Source organism: Meles meles, chromosome 7, assembly GCF_922984935.1.
Source record: "Meles meles chromosome 7, mMelMel3.1 paternal haplotype, whole genome shotgun sequence".
NCBI lineage: Eukaryota > Metazoa > Chordata > Mammalia > Carnivora > Mustelidae > Meles > Meles meles.
In genome coordinates, this window is record NC_060072.1 from 133,898,800 (window position 1) to 133,915,292 (window position 16,493).

Here is a 16,493-nt window from a genome sequence, read left to right on the forward strand (position 1 = left end):
TGAGCCATGCCCCAGCCCGCGTGGATGAGTGCCGTCCACGGGCCCTGCACACAGCCCTGCCGCCGTCACCCCTCCCTCACCCCTCCCTCACCCCTCCATGCTTGGGAGGGCACGCACCTGTGTTGGAGCTGGGAGAAGCCCCGCATTTCCATGGAATCTGATCCCAAACAGGAAGGAGGTTAATCACTCCCGTAAGAGTTGGCATTGGGTGGGTTGCCTTATGTTTTGGGGTCACAACGGAGAAACGGCAATTCTATGTGTGTTTTTTTAAGAGCTCCAAATGAAGGCCAGTGAGATATGAATTCCCCCAAACTGCCCACACGCTCTTTCTCACCACTTTCTGGAAAAGAATTTTGAGCCTCCCCCTCAGACACCTAAGAAGAAGCTGAGAAAAAGCCGCCCAGAAAAGGAACAGCCGCTCTGCCCAGTGCGTGCCTCGCCCTCCTAATTGGCCGCTTGCCCTGCTCTGCCTTTTCCGCGCGGACCCTGGGAGCCCAAGGGCAAGGAGGAAAATCCAGCGCTCCTGAAGAGCTCTCAATGGCTGCCTGTAGCCAGAAGGTCACCCTCTGACTGAGGCAGGTCCCTCTTTTGGGCCCATCCCGTTATTTACTGATTATCTAAGCTTCATTTCCCCACCCCCCAAATATTTCCCTGAGCTGGTGGAGAGGGGATGAGTTCCTGAGAATCACAGACCGACAGGGACTAGCATGTCTGGGGATGGGAGCTCCTGGACTTTGGCAGGAGACCAAGGGTGCGGCTGGACAGAGGGATCCTGCAAAGGGAAAGACATGGAAGGAGTTGGCACCAGAAGGCAAGGCTATCTGGGGTCCAAGCATCCCCCATTTCCTACTTCTTAAACATGAGTTTCAAAAAGGAGCGAGTCTACCCTATGGAACTGGATCCGAGAGATGGAGTCTACAGGCATTTGTTGATAACGTTTGTCATCATAAGATGGTTTTTATTTCATGCCCATTAGCATATCAAAGTATAAAGAAGCACCACTGCTCCCATTTACCTGGAAAAGTTTCTTCTGGAAATTCCTGGTGATCCTGAAGATTGTCTATGAGGATAGAAAAGAGGCTCAACTTATCAATATCTTGCAAAGTCCTTCTCCCCCACCTTGAGGACCAAACAGTTGTTACCTTTCCAAGCAAAACAACACTGGCAGAATAGTAGAAAGTAAAAGAAATTCTGAAGAATAAAATGAACACTATATATTGGTGGGGTTTTTTAATCTACCTGTAAATAACATAAAAACTAAAATTTCGTACAGAAAACTTTTCTAAAGACTATTTATTCATCCATAATAATTACTAGTTATTATGTAAACTGCTAATAATTTAGCAGAGAAAGTAAATTTCAGATTAACTCAGATGGTTTCTTACTGATGTCCGTGATCTCTGTGCCTGTAATTGAAGAAAATGCAGGATGTATAAATCTCCTAGTGGGGTGGCTCTAGGCTTTTTTCTGAATTATAGCTAGAGTCTTTCTGATCCTTTGAAAACATGCTTTGGAAACTGTAAAAGTTGCATTTTTCATATCCCTGAAAGGTCAATTAATTTTTTCTGAGGCCATGATTACTATCTTATACTTTTGTTCTTGCCTTTAAAGAAAATCTCCTTCTTCCTTTATCCTTTGCTTTGTACTATAGAATTTCTATACCCATTATTTTATCACAAGTCAGGGAAAACTTCCCGAATTCCCATAACTACATCCATGTGTAAGCTCCTGGAAAGGACACTTTCCGCTGTCTTGTGGAAAGGACACTATTTAGACAGCATTATTTGGCATTCTTTTAAATACACACACACACACACACACACACACATATGTATACACATATATATTTTAGGGGTTTTTTGAATGGAAAGAGACAGAAAACATAATAGACATTACCAAAATTAAATAGAAACTCGCATGTGTTTAACACCCAAGAGACGGCATGGTGCAGTGGTTACAGTCATTAACAGAGTCACACAAGTTACTTCTCTTGCCTCAGTGTTCCTCATCTGTGAAATGGGAGTAGTTACAGTAGCAGCCTCATAGAGAAGATTAAAGGAGTTAATGATTGCAAAGGTCAGGGTCTGACACATGGCAAGTGCTCTAAGTTTCTGTCATATTTTTTAAAAAGATTTATTCATGTATTGTTTTGAGAGCGAGCACATGCAGAAGGGGCAGAAGGAGAGGGAGAGAGAATCTCAAGCGGGCTCTGCGCTCATCTTGTAACCCTGAGATCATGAACTAATCCAAAACCAAGAGTCTGACACTTAACCTACTGCACCACCCGAGTGCCCCAGCATCTGTTCAATTTTAAAAGGAAAACTATCTTTTTAAAAAGTTTTGTTTATTTGTTTTTAGTAATCTCTACCCCCAATGTGGGGCTCAAACTCTTGACCACAAGATCTGGAGTCCCATGCGTCTCTGACTGAGCCAGCCAGGTGCCCCCAAAAGGAAAACTATCTTTCTGTAACTGTTTCCACCCTCTGGCATTTTTATTTATTTTTATTTATTATTATTATTTTTTAAAGATTTTATTTATCCATTTGAGAGAGAGAACACGAGAGGGGAGAAGGTCAGAGGGAGAAGCACACTCCCCATGGGGCTGGGAGCCCGATGCGGGATGATCCCAGGACTCCAGGATCATGACCTGAGCCAAAGGTATTCGCTTAACCAATTGAGCCATCCAGGTGCCCCTGGCATTTTTAAAGAAGTAAAATGCAACATTCCGTCTCCTCTCATCCCCCTCCTTCTTTCCCAGAGCTAACTCCATGTTGAAGTTGGGGGATGTGACTGTCCTGAGAGTTTCGGTGCTTCTACCCATATCTTCTTAAGTAGTACGTGTTATTTTTCTGTGTTACAAAACGTCACACAAATGGGAACATACTGCACATGTCCTCTGTAACTTTTTATCTCCCCTCAAATGAGGTATCTGAGATTGATCCCTGTGGATATAGGTGGTTCTGGTTCATTCACTGTGAGTGCTGTTTACTGTTCCATTACAGGAGTAAACCCCTGAGAACAAATTGGTGGGAAGTGGGCTCTCAGCGAGCATTCAGGAACAAGGGCTTGCGTGTGAGATTGCTCTGTGCGGTGGATAATTTAATGAAATAGCCGGGGCATGGGATGCACGTCTTCGGCTTTACCAGGTGTCCCATCAGCACTGAGTAACAGTGACCTTGCCAATACTTGGGGTTATTAGGGTTTACTGACTTTTGCCTCTGGGTTGGGTAGGTCATTGTTTCCATTTTGAATGGAAATTCCATAATGAATAGGGAGGCTGGAGACTTTTATGATTATCAACTGCGGGTGCTTCTTCCTCTGTGAGTTGACTTTCTGTGTCCGATTTTGGGTGTCTATTATTACCCCATTTCATTTTCTATTATCTTACTGATTTATAAGGTTCTCTAATTATTCTGAATACTGATCCTGGGTAGAACGTGTGAGTGACTTCTCCCAGTAAGTGACTTCTCCCAGACTGCACCTTGTCTTTATTTTGTTGATAATGCCTTTTATAGTAAAAATACTCGTTTTAATGTAGTGTCATTAAGCAGTATTTTTTCTCTGTGGCTTTTGGTTTTTATTTCTTCTAAAAAGTCCCTATACTGATGTGCTGGGAGATAGCACCGTGTTTTGTTTTGTTTTGTTTTTTCAAATCTCGTAGTTTTAACTTCTCACATACAGGTCTGTAGTCCATCGGGAATTTATTTTACTTGTGGTGTAAGGAAAGGTTTTTGTTTTGTTGGGTCCATGGTCAAAGGAGTGAGAGTGATACAAAGCGAAGGTCAAGCAAAGCTTTATTTCGCGCCAAACATCAAGAATCAAACTGACCGGCCAGGGCTGTCTCTTCCAAAGAGGCGACCTCTAGCTTTTAGGGGCAATGGCCATGTGGTTGGGCCTGGCCACGCACAGGTGGCCAATGAGATTGTAACACAGAGAAAGCTGCACAGTCCTGCTAGGTCACAGATAAGTGACCAATTGAATTACAATTGACCCTATAGTAGATATTTGAACCAGCCTGTCACCTTGATCAGAATTGGCGCCCAAAAGGCACCCAAAGGGCGGGGCCCATACTCCTTGGTAGCTAGGGAGACAGTATGCGCCCCCACTGATGGGATACCTCCAGCCGGCCTGACCCTCCCTTGTATTTGGGCTTTGTTACCTGGGACTGGTTTTAAGTAAATCCCCTGGGGGAAGGTGATGCAGGGACAATTTAAGTTTTACTGTATAAACAACAAGGGCATTGTTTAACCAGACGGAATCGCTCTGGCTAAATAGGCCCTTGGATACAGTTTCTGTTTTTTATGGTTTTTGTTTTGTTTTGTTTTTACTTTTTCCATTTGTAGAACCAGTCTTCCTGATACTATTTATTAAACAGTAATTTCGGGGCTCCTGAGTGACTCAGTCAGTTAAGTGGTTGCCTTTGTTTCGGGTCGTGATCCCAGGGTCCTAGAAGAGAGCCCTGCATTGGGCTCTCTGCTCAGCAGGGAGCCTGCTTCTCTCTCCATCTCTCTCTGATGCTCCCCCTGCTTGTGCTCTTTCTCTCTCTCTCTGTCAAATAAATAAATAAAATCTTAAAAAGATAAATAAAAATAAACAGCAACTTCTCCACGGATTTGTATCAGCCCTCTGTCATATATCAAGCTTTCATAAAATCTGGATCTTTGGCTAGGCACTTCTGTTTGTTCTGTTTGTTCTATCCCTGTGCCCAAGTTCTATTTGTTCTATCCCTGTGCCCAAGCCACAATGTTAACAATGTTGATAGAGTGAGTATTCCCTTTTTTTTTTTTTAAGATTTTTGTTTATTTATTTATTTGACACACAGAGAGAGAGAGAGAGAGAGAGAAAGATCACAAGAAGGCAGAGAGGCAGGCACAGAGAGAGGGGGGAAGCAGTCTCCCGGCTGAGCAGAGAGCGCGATGTGGGGCTCGATCCCAGGAACCTGGGATCATGACCTGCGCCGAAGGCAGAGGCTTTAACCCACTGAGCTACCCAGATGCCCTGCCAGTATTCCCTCTTACTGTAGTTGTTCAAAATTGCCACATTGTTGCTCTATATTTTTATTAAACTGCATTTTCTAATTTTTTCTAGTATTTGGGGTTGCTGTTGATTCAATATATTGATCTTACATCATTCAGTCGTACTGAATCCTTATTAGTTCTAATAGTGTCTGCAGGTTTCCATGGCTTCTCCGTTAGATCACCTGAAAATGATCACAGTTTTGATTATCCCTTCTAATGTGTCTTTTCTTTCTTTTTCTTGTATTAACAGTGCTCATCAGACTGACCTCAGATGCACTAATAGCAAAAAATCCGAGTTTAAAGATTTTATTTTTAAGAAATCTCTATACCCAACATGGGGCTCAAACTTAAAACCCTGAGATCAAGAGTCACATGCTCTATCAACTGAGCCAGCGAGGCGCCCTCCCAAAATCTAACTTTAAACTGAATGCTTCTGATATTTCATCATTAAGCATTAAGAAAGTTAAGGAATGGGGGCACCTGGGTGGCTCAGTGGGTTAAAGCCTCTGCCTTCAGCTCAGGTCATGATCCCAGGGTCCTGGGATAGAGCCCTGCATCAGGCTCTCTGCCCAACGGGGTGCTTCCCCCTCTCTCTCCGCCTGCCTCTCTGCCTACTTGTGATCTCTGTCATATAAATAAATAAAATTTAAAAAAAAAAAAGTTAAGAAGTTAAGAAATTTCTCTTTAATTCTTAATTTTTTTAAATTATGAATGTGTTTTGGATTTTTCTTAACATTTTTCTGACACTATCGAGATTATTCTATATAGCTTCTCTTTACTTCTTTCTATTTCTTTTTTTTAAAGCAATAGAGAATGCAAGTGGTGGAGGAGGAGAGTCTTAAACAGGCTCCATGCTCAGCACAGGGCCTGACTCAGGGTTCGATCCCACAACCCTGAGATCGTGACCTGAGCTGAAATCAAGAGTCGGGTGCTTAACTGGCTGAACCACCCAGGAGCCCCTTTGCTCACTTCTTACTGCAGACTGTATTAGGACTAGACTCTAGTCCATATATTCCTGAGATAAATTCTTCTTGGTCGTGATGGATTTTTTCATACATCGCTAGGCTGGTTTTGCTAATATTTTATTTAGGGGTTTGCATTTAAGCTTGAAGTTTTTCCTCTTACTACTTTCCTATTATTCAGACTAATACTAGCTTATAAAATGAATGACATCAGGGTGTTTAATTTAACTGACAGCTCACCTTAAGTGTAAGAGAGAATTCAGTTACAGTGGTACAGTACTCATACTCAATTTAATTACAGTGTTTCTCACAGCATCTTCCTACCCTTTCTACCTTAATTGCTGAGTAACCTTTAAGAGTAAATGATTGACTCTGCTTACATTGCTGCAAGTTCTTTCGTGACTTTGCATTATAGCTTCTTCATAGATGCGTGTCTGACTAACCGTGGAAAAAGACAGCAAGATCTCCTGGGAATGAATATGGCCCCAGTACTAGGAATCAGCATCAGACACATTTATGTCTTGAACACAGTATGATTCCAGAAGTCATCAACAGATGCTTCAAGGGATTTTATTTTTAGAGAAATGCCTTGGGATGCTCACTTCAATGGTATTATCATTTGAGTCCCAGCTGGTATCAGTTTATCTGGAATGAAACAAAGTGGAGGGTTTAAGCAGTGATGGTGCCTTTACTAAGACTCTGTTTGGAGAATGAGCGCCTCCGAGCAGAACTCTGTCCAGTGATGGCTGTCTGTCAGGCTGTTGAGGGGGCAGGACTCTATCGTATTCAACTTGCAATAGACGTATTGCTCTAACATGTTCTTCTGTGATGCTAAAACATGTGGACCCACAATTATGAGTCTTTGGAGCACATTCTAAACCAGAATTTGGCATAAATCTGCATTTATTTGCTTGGAAATTTTCAGCCTTTCAACAAGATTCTCTATTAGGGGACTCTGAGAGGATCTCCATAGTTCCTCAGGTTTAACTATTAGAAGATAAATTAGCTAAAGACTCAACAAAGTCTCACATTGCCTTTAAATATCAAGTATTCAGATGGAATGAAAGATTTGATTGATACAGTCATTTTCAGAACGCGACGCAAAGACTTGGTGTTTACTCAAAACGAACAGACTGAAATCGGAGAGTGGTCAAGTTATTCCAAAACTAAAGAGCATCCAGACTTACTCTAGAAAATAAATTTTCTATTATCTTGTTCATCCTCACAAGGCAACTGTCTCCATCCTGCTTTGTCACCTTCTTGAAAAGCTACTCCGTAGGAAGGGACCTCACAGCGTGGGTCTTCTCCGGGATGGAAAAAGTTACTGACCTCTGAAGGCGTGCTCGAGCTGTTCAAGGAACACATGCAGACTGGTCTGGAAGTCGCTGCTGTGTCTGAAACAGAATGTCAGCTGGTGTGAGGTGTGAATTGCTAACTTCTAAAGAACAGTGTCATTTATGGAACCGCTGGTGGGATGGTTAGAACACAGAGGGTGACCACAGGATTACCGTTGTACCTCCGATTCCTGATACAGGACCTGGCACACCACAGAGGCTTATGTAATGAATGAATGAAGGCTTCCCGGCAGGTCCCCCTCAATTCATTTTGTCTTAAATCCAAATACTCTTGAATTCAGCCTTTTAGAGTACACGAGTATGCTACCCATCCTGGAATCTTTTGTTTATATTCAATACCAATGTCTTTCCCATTTCAGAAGCCAATTTACATTCTACCAGCTCCCCTGGAAGTTTCTGTAGGAGCAGCCTCCTGTGGTCCATCTCTTTTGGCCTAAAAAAAAAATTAGTCAGTTTACTGAGTAGAATCTCTAATTGGCCAGTCTCTTTAGATCCGTGGGGTTATCTTTTTAAGTGATCAAATCAAAGCATACTTATTTTAGAAAGTGTAGAACAGAAGATACAGAAAATCATAGTGAGCATTATCAGCCATGAGCTTACCACCCAGAAACAATCAGTCTTGTCATTTTGGTGTGTGATCGTCAAATAGGTAGACTTGCCATGAGCCTGATGAAACCCCTATAAGTACAGCCCCTATAAGTAAAGAGTTAACTTTCAAACTGAGTTTTAGGTTTCTAACTTGTACTGTTGGGTTTTTGGTTTTGTTTTTGTTTTTTAAGATTTTATTTATTTATTTGACAGAAAGAGATCACAAGTAGGCAGAGAGGCAGGCAGAGAGAGAGGAAGGGAAGCAGGCTCCATGCTGAGCAGAGAACCCAATGCGGAGCTCGATCCCGGGACCCTGAGATCATGACCTGAGCCAAAGGCAGAGACTTTAACCCACTGAGCCACCCAGGCGTCCCAATGAATAGATTTCTTAAGTGAATTGATTTATTACACGAATACCCTACTATTGGGATTTCTCCATACTGTTTTTATAGATGATGCCTTATCGAGCATCATGTCAGCTGTATCTTTGTGCACAAATATGTAGAAATGGAATTACTGGTTCAAACCATATATATAATTTGGGCAGCTTTTGAACCCTTTAGAGAAGTGGTGTCATTTGATTTTCCCAACTGTGGTATGTGAGAAAATTCACTTTCCCGACCCTTGTCAGCGTTGTTTACTGTATTGTAAAAACCTCTGCCAGTTTTATAAGCATAAAAAGCTATCTTAATATTTTAATATTCATGTTTTTCTTATTAAGTTGAAGAGTGAGTTTCCTGCCAGAAGGTACTATAAGAGCTCTTCATATTTTTAAGGCGTTAGCCATTCGTGGTAGTTGTAATGTAAATATTGATCTGCATAAATCTTAAATTGGATTTGGGGAAACTGAGGAATTTAGGTCATTTGAATTGTCACCATCATCTGCCTGTGGAAAATGCCATTTAGGGGAAATTGTAGAAGGCATGCCAGAAGGCAAGCATACATGTTAACTTGGCCACGTTACAGGGAGAATTGAATTCTTTTCAGCTAAAAGATATGTGAGCGTCTACTTTGTGCCTAACTTTCTACTATACTCCCATCTAAAGAATACAGCTAATCATACTGCAGAATGAAAAACTATGCTTACGGTTTCAGTAAACACAATGTGAGCCCTTATGGAAGAAAAATTCATTCCTTAATTCTTAGTGGCAAAGTGATAGAGGAGTGGTGGGGGAAAATCGCCCAGAGGAGGTCGTGTGCGTGCCAAGGAAACTGGCAGGGAGATCACCAATGGTGTTGACGTGGCAGGCAGCGGAAATGTGCCTGCCAAGTTCACAGGACAGCAGGATTTCCAGAACAGCTCTAGTACCATGGAATGTGGCATGGCTTGGGATCATAAGGCAGGAATAGGAGATAGGTCTGTATTAGTCCTTCCAGGCTGCTATAACAAATTACCACAGACAATCTTTTTTTTTTTTTAAAGATTTATTTACTTATTTTTGAAAGAGAGAGTGAGAGCTCTCATGCCTGAGTGCATGTGGGGGGTGGGGGGCAGAGGGACAGAGGGAAGAGAAGCCAACTCCCCACTGATCTTGAGGAGCCCAACCTGGGGCTAGATCTTAGGAACCTGAGATGGTGACCTGAGCCGAAATCAAGAGTCAGACACTTAACCGACTGAGTCACCCAGGCACCCTATCCTAGACTGAGTATCTTAAAACCATTTGTTTCTCACCGTTCCAAAGGCTGGGAAGGTCAAGACCGAGGCACCAGCAAATCTGGCGTCTGGGGAGGGCCTCCTTCATGGTCTGCAGGTGACAGTCTCCACTTTGTATCCCCACACAGCAAGAGCAGAGAGAGAAAACCAACTCACTGCTTAGAAGGGCACTAATTCCATTGGGTGCTCCGTCCTCATGACTGAATTAGCTCCCCAGAGGCCCCATTCCCAAAACCAACGGAGGATTAAGATTTTAACAGAAGAATGTGGGGTGGAGGGTGGGACAGACACACAGACATTCAGTCCAAGCCAGGTGACCGTGTGAAAATCCTTGCGTACCAATCAAGGTAATTGAGAGGATGTCCCACGTTCCGGAACTGATTCTGAGGATGTGTCGCACAAACGTGACCTGCCAAGTGTACTCTTTTTGGTAAAATATGACTGAGAGTTCTTGGTGAAAAATCCACATTGTCTCTGCAGGGCCATTGAGGTGGAAGAATTCTTGAAATTCTGGTTCTCAGAGGGGCTCCAGGTGTCCCGAGGTTCATATCAACACTCTCTTGCTTCCAGAGCTCTGTGCCTCCCCCCCCCCCCCCCCGACCCGGCTCCCCTCAGCATGTGGATTGTATCTAACCATGTGTCCACATTGAAGCTGACTTAAAGACAGGAATCTTTTCTCTGAGCTGACCCCCTGCCATGCTTTAGCGTCTTCAAGCAGAGGATCAGGCAAAACGTGTGAGGACAGCTAAGAGCGTCCAGAAAGGGAGGTCAAAGGATATGGGTGTCACTCGGTGGGATTTCAGAGACCACAGGCTTCAAGGAAGACACCCTCAGGTCTGCGGATGGACAGAAATGGGATATATGAGCGAGTTAGCCATTTACTCGCTTTTACTTTAGGCAGGTTACTTGGATCTTCTGAGCTTTGTTTTCCCTCTCTGTGAAATGGGACCATAATACCGACCCGAGAAGGGATACCATGCTTATTAAGTGAACCCTGTGTATACTGTTTCTGACACATAGCAGACGTCCTATAAATGCATTTCCCTGTCTTCTTCCCTTCTTCATAAAAAGGGAGTTTCTGATCCAAAGGCATTCAGACTTCCCCTGTTTTCTGGAGGAAGCCGCCACCCTCTGAGCTGGGAAAGGATGCCGGAGCGTACTGAATCTGATCACGGTGCCAGTAAACCGCCATCATACATTAAGAGATTTTCTTCTGAGTTCAAGCATTTCTAAATACCTCTCCTGAATTGAGAAAGCAGACTGAATCAAGTACAAAAAGACTGTTCTCCTCTGTTTGTAAAGGCATCTTTCCCATCTTCTCCGGATTTTCACAATCTATAACTGGACTTGTGTACCCAGCTGGCGGCAGCACCAGCCAGACCCTGAGGTAACCGTAATTTGGGCCCTTTTTTTTTTTCACTCCGAGCCTACAAATTCTATTTCAAGCACACACATGCACAGAATGCAGATGTAGGAATGAAAACCAGGCCCTTCGGGTAAATGAGGCTGTGCTGTTTGACTGTAGTGAGGCCGTAAGTGGCCCGTTGGCAGGGGACCTTGCCCAGGCATGGTCGGGTCCCAGACCTCAAGAGTGGTTTTGGCCTTTAGCTGTGGCATCACGGATCATGTGGAACAGTCACCGCATCTCCCGTTTGGGGTGAAAAATTGCAAGATCTGTGATCAGACAGACTTGAAAGGATTTTTTGGGATTCTGTGGAATGTGTAGCAGCATGGATATTTTGAAAAAGTAGTTCCCTGAGGAAGCTAAGTATCAAAATTTCCTCTGCTTATGCTCAGTGCAAAAGGACTACTCCAGTCAAGGAAACAGCCACTTCAGAAAATACTTCTAATGTGTATTCAGATTGGGAACAGGTCACTAGGCTGTTTCATGTAGCAAAAACTCTTGTAGCTTGGATAGACCCCCAAATGAACACTCCTTTTGGCTGACTGGCAAATCATTCATTCTTTCATTCGTTCAACAGACATTTATTGAGAACCTGCTGTGTAACAGGTAGTATCTATGGGTACTGAGGGTACTGAGGTGAACAACAACAACAAAAACATTAAAAAAAAAAAATCCCTGACCTCGTGAAGCTTACAGTCTAGAGGAAGGAAGTGATGATAAATGATAGTAAGAGTTAAAATATGAATTATAGTATATGGGGAAAGTGCTGAGGAATAGAAATGAAACGAGAGTGAGGGGTATGAAGTATTTGGAAGAATGGGTGCTGAAATTTTGACAGAGGTGGTGAGGAAAGGCCTCAGTGAGAAGCTGACTTTCATAAATATCTGAAGGATGGTCTGGATGGATATAGATCTAGATCAAAAATATTGCCCTCTGGATTTTTGAATCTATTTCTCTGTTGTCTTCTGGTTTCTGGGTTGCTGCTGAGAAAACTCATGCCTTTCTGACTGTTGCTCCTTTGTTTGTGACTTTTCTCTCCAACGCTCTGGGAGCTTGTAGGACTTCCTGTTTTCCCCCCTGCCATCTGGAATGTCTCAGTGACCACCCTGATTATGTCGTGTGTTTCATAACCTTTTTCAGTCTCTGATCTCAGACTCTTCAGTGTGGGGGAAATTTTTTTATAATGCTTTTTGTAAGTCTTCTGTTTTTCCTAATCTCTTTTACTCAGATTCCCATTAGTAATACTTGAGATGCTCGGAAATAATTTTCTGTTTTTCTTATTATTTTTCACTCTCTCCTGTCCCTTCATCTTTTTGCTCCGCTTTCTGAGATTTCATCAACTTTTCTTCCTCCCTGAATTTTTTTTTTAATTAAGTAAACTCCACACCCAACCCCAAGATCAAGAGTCACATGTTCTATCAACAGAGCCAGCCAGGCATCCCTCTTCCTTCCTGAAGTTTTAATTCCTGCTCTCATGATTCCCAGAGTTTGCTCTTGCTCTCCAAATGTTCCCCTTTTCTTGGACTCTCTCCTCATTTCTGAGTTTCTGTTTTCTGTTTATTTTGGTGTCTCGTGTTAGTGGCTTGTATGAAACGTCTGTTAATTCTGGGTAGCCTGCAAATGTGTGAGTGAGACGTGGTCACACTGACTGGAAGCTTTCATATAAGGGTTGGGCCAGTTCATAGCTAGGATCAAACAGACCTTGAGCATCACCCTCAAAAATCTATTGATCTTTTCTCACAAGCCAGTCAGCTTTCCTAGAGGGGTTCCTCCAGTTTCTTGACTGAAGGTCAGCCCTTTGCAAACATTCTGTGAGAAGTCACCTCACCTACCTTCCCTGTGCCTGGTGAGCCAGAATCCAGTCTGTTTGGTTCTACCTCTTCGGTCTTCTGTGGATGTGGGGAGTCAGTTGGCTGAGTGGGACAGAAAGCAAGCTTCAGAGAAGTTTGCAGTACCATTAGAAAAAAAAGAAAATTCAGTCAGGCCTAATGCTTTTCCACTCAGTCTGCCTTCCTCCCCTCAGAGGAATCTGGTGCCTTGCTTCTGGAGCTTCCCTAGCCCTGCATGTTTTATCTGGAGTTCTCCCCTTGAAGACTCAGGTGTCGGCCTTTTCTTGTCTGGTACTGTTTCCTCTCTGATTCCCTTAATTCTTTGATCTATGCTTTTTTAATATTCATTGTCACTCTAATGGAATTTCAGGAGGGAGATAGAGACAAATTTATGACATAAATTGCCTTACTGTAACCAGAAGTCATATTCTGTTCTTTTTTTGAGTCTCCTGCCAAAGCTTACTCTAGTGATAGTAGTCTGTCCTCGGTAGATTCTCACAAGAAGTGGATTCAGATTAAATGTCAGGATCTTTGATACCCTGTTTCAGTTACGCATTTGTGAATAACAAACAACCGTAAACATAGTGAATTAAATCAACAGTAACTTGCTTTGTTCTGTAATTTGGGTAGGACTTGGAAGGGGGCATCCCGTTTAGGTTCCATGTGTTGGAAGCTGGAGCAGGTCATCTGGAGCTGGGGGTTCTCCTCCCAAGGTGGGTCACCCCCATGACTGGCCAGTGGTGTATAGAATGGATGCTTGGTGGGGGCCTTTAGTCAGTCAGGGCTTTTGTTGTTCTTGATGTGGCCTCCCCCACGTGGCTCAGTTGGACTCACAGAAGCTTGGTTCTTTGAGGGAGCATCCAAGATCACACATCAAGAGGACAAGGTCTAGTATGCAAGCACTTACCAAGCCTCCATTTTGCATCTTACTTGCTAATGTCTCATTGGTCAAAACAAGTCACATGGCCACGCCCAGAGTCAGCGTGGGGAGGGACTCCACTCCCCAGGAGGATGGGTCCTGGGAGGTATGGATCATTGGAAGCCATATACCCCCAGGAACTCTAAAATTCTACTATCCTATGCTTCCGTTTTTCTTTATGTAACTGACTTGTTCATTTTCTTTCTGAAACACTGGGGTGCCAGACTCTTTTCTCGTAGATAGTTGCAATTTGTATAAACATTCAATAAATATGTATCAGAGCCACAGAAACATTGTAGCTTTTCCACTTCAAATGAATGGACTAGACAGACTTAAGCTATATTATAGCCTATCCATCGCTATAATGATTGGGTTCTTAGTTAATGGAAAACACAGTCAAAATCGCCAGACGGGGTTAAATTCTTAAATATACCTTTCAAGGGAATAAAGTATTGTCTTTTGCTTTAGGCTACCAGAGGTTAGCTTCTTGTCCTTTTGGTTTTAAAATAGTTGGAAATTAGCCTCTTTAACACCTCCCTGGATTCCAGAGAATAAAAGTGAGCGTTCATGTGATAACCAGAAGTACGTTCCTTGGGAATTCCAAACAAACATCTCTTGTTACACGCTTTCCAAGCTTGTCCTGCCCGTTGCTGCCTGGGGTAAGACAGAAAAGGGTAAGTTTTTGCTGCGCGTAGCGTGAGTCTTGATCTGGGGCTGATAACTGTGTTCATTTTGCGTGCAGGGGTTCTCTATCTCCAGTACGGAGATGAAACCAAGCAGCTCAGGATGCCGAATGAAATCACAAGCGCAGACACAATCCGTGCTCTCTTCGTAAGTGCCTTCCCACAGCAGCTCACCATGAAAATGCTAGAATCGCCCAGTGTCGCCATTTACATCAAAGATGAAAGCAGAAATGTCTATTATGAACTAAATGATGTAAGGTAGGTAGTTACATTGTGTGTGTGTGTGGGGGGGGGGAGATGGCCCACCATACTCCATTTAGCATTGCTACAGTGTATCCTGGTCCTGATTGGGTAGGCTTATCTCACCCAGGTGCGAATTCACCATCTGTCTTTCTATAATCCATTTACAGGGTTTACAGTGGTTTACAAAGATGAGGACAGACTTCTCCCACATAGATCTTTGCCTATGACCTCTGAGAAGAATATAAGAAGTAACCAATCCACTGTTTAAGAGCTGGGGAAGTTAAGGCCCAGAACGTGGTGGGGAGACTTGATCAACCTCATTAAGACATGCTTGTGACTAGAACTTTCCCAGCTCCTTCTCAAGTGCTTTTTCCTCACAGAGACTGTGACCATGTTGGGTAGTGATTCCACTGGGCCATCATTTACACCAACAGGTTAGAGTAGAAGCAGGGAACCCTGTGCTGTTGTCCATAAAAAAAGAGCCCAAGAAGCATTCTCCATCTCCATGATTTTCTTAAATAGCTGGCCTTACCAAAAAAAATCTCACTTTCCAGGTAGGCTTTCTCCAGGGCCCCTAAGGAGAAGGTACCCTCAAATGAGGCTAAGAGGACTCGTGCTACGGCAGAGGGCACAGAAGTGGAAGCATCTGCGTCCACCACGAAGGTGGTGTGTCTAGAGCAGAAGGGGCCCATCCGATCTCTCCCAGCCAAACAGCCTGACAAACCAGACTTGAATTAGCACAAACAAGGAGTCGACTAGTATAGCTCCTAGACATTTTAGAACTTAAAAAATTATCGAGTGACTAATTGAACCCTTTCATTTTATGGGACCAGAAACTCAGGTGCATAAAAGTTAAGGGACTTACTCAAGATCACACAGCCAGCCCCTTCATTTCCAGGTTTGGCCCCAGACCTGACTGTCCACAGCCTTTGTGAAGAGCTTTTTTTTATTCCCTCAGAATGTTCCCTGCCCAACTAATCTAGTCCACAACTTGGATTTTTGGGTCCCTTCCCCATGGAGAGAGCAGGATGCCCTGGTTCTTCATTATGGCATTAATAGAAACCAGGTTTTTTTTTAAGATTTTATTTATTTATTTGGCAGAGATCACAAGTAGGCAGAGAGGCAGGCAGAGAGAGAGGAGGAAGCAGGCTCCCCACTGACCAGAGAGCCTGATGTGGGGCTCGATCTCAGGACCCTGAGATCATGACCCAAAGGCAGCGGCTTAACCCACTGAGCCAGCCAGGTGCCCCGAAACCACTTTTTAACAGTGTACCTCTCGTGCATAACACATGTGAATTAATAAATACCTAATAGTGATCGCAAATAACATTTAGGCATGTGCCAAGGCGTATGAGTAATTTAGGGCTTTGGCACAGGCCCTAAGGTGTAGGGGCTACATCTGTTGTACCACCTTGCTACCTGGAAAAAGCATGTTTAAATATTCATGGGATCGGAAAATTCATGTCTGTTTTTTGAAATAAATTATTAACCAGCCTGTCAAAAAAAAAAAAAAAAGAATTGAATTTACAGAGCATAAGCTTAAACACGGAGTCATCACGACATTATATCTAAAGAGTATGTTTGTGGTCATACAGTCCCAGATAGTGTTTTCACACGGCCATGTTGTTTTATAGCTATTTTCTTGATGTTCCACGTTTTGTAGTTAAGTACTGGAGAGAAATGGTAATAATGAATCTGTATGAAACTACAACAAACCATTTTTTGTTTTGGAGCTCAAGCCTGATGAGGTTATTAGGAACAATCGGACCCCACTGTCTTGAGGCCCATGCAAGCATTTTTATTTATTTATTTTTTTCACACAAGCGTTTTTAAATTT

At 43.1% G+C, this 16,493-nt stretch overlaps 1 protein-coding gene across 15 annotated transcripts in view; it reads left to right on the forward strand.

Moving 5' to 3' along the window:
* Positions 1 to 16,493, forward strand: part of KIAA1217 (KIAA1217 ortholog) — a 692,194-nt gene that overhangs the window by 581,207 nt on the left and 94,494 nt on the right. For 14 of the 15 annotated variants that reach the window (XM_046013815.1, XM_046013818.1, XM_046013816.1 and 11 more), the window contains one exon: positions 14,473 to 14,671. The exons of the other annotated variant lie outside the window; for it this stretch is intronic. In XM_046013815.1, the coding sequence (XP_045869771.1) occupies positions 14,473 to 14,671 (199 nt within the window). The remainder of the gene's footprint in view (positions 1 to 14,472; positions 14,672 to 16,493) is intronic. 15 annotated transcript variants of the gene reach the window in all.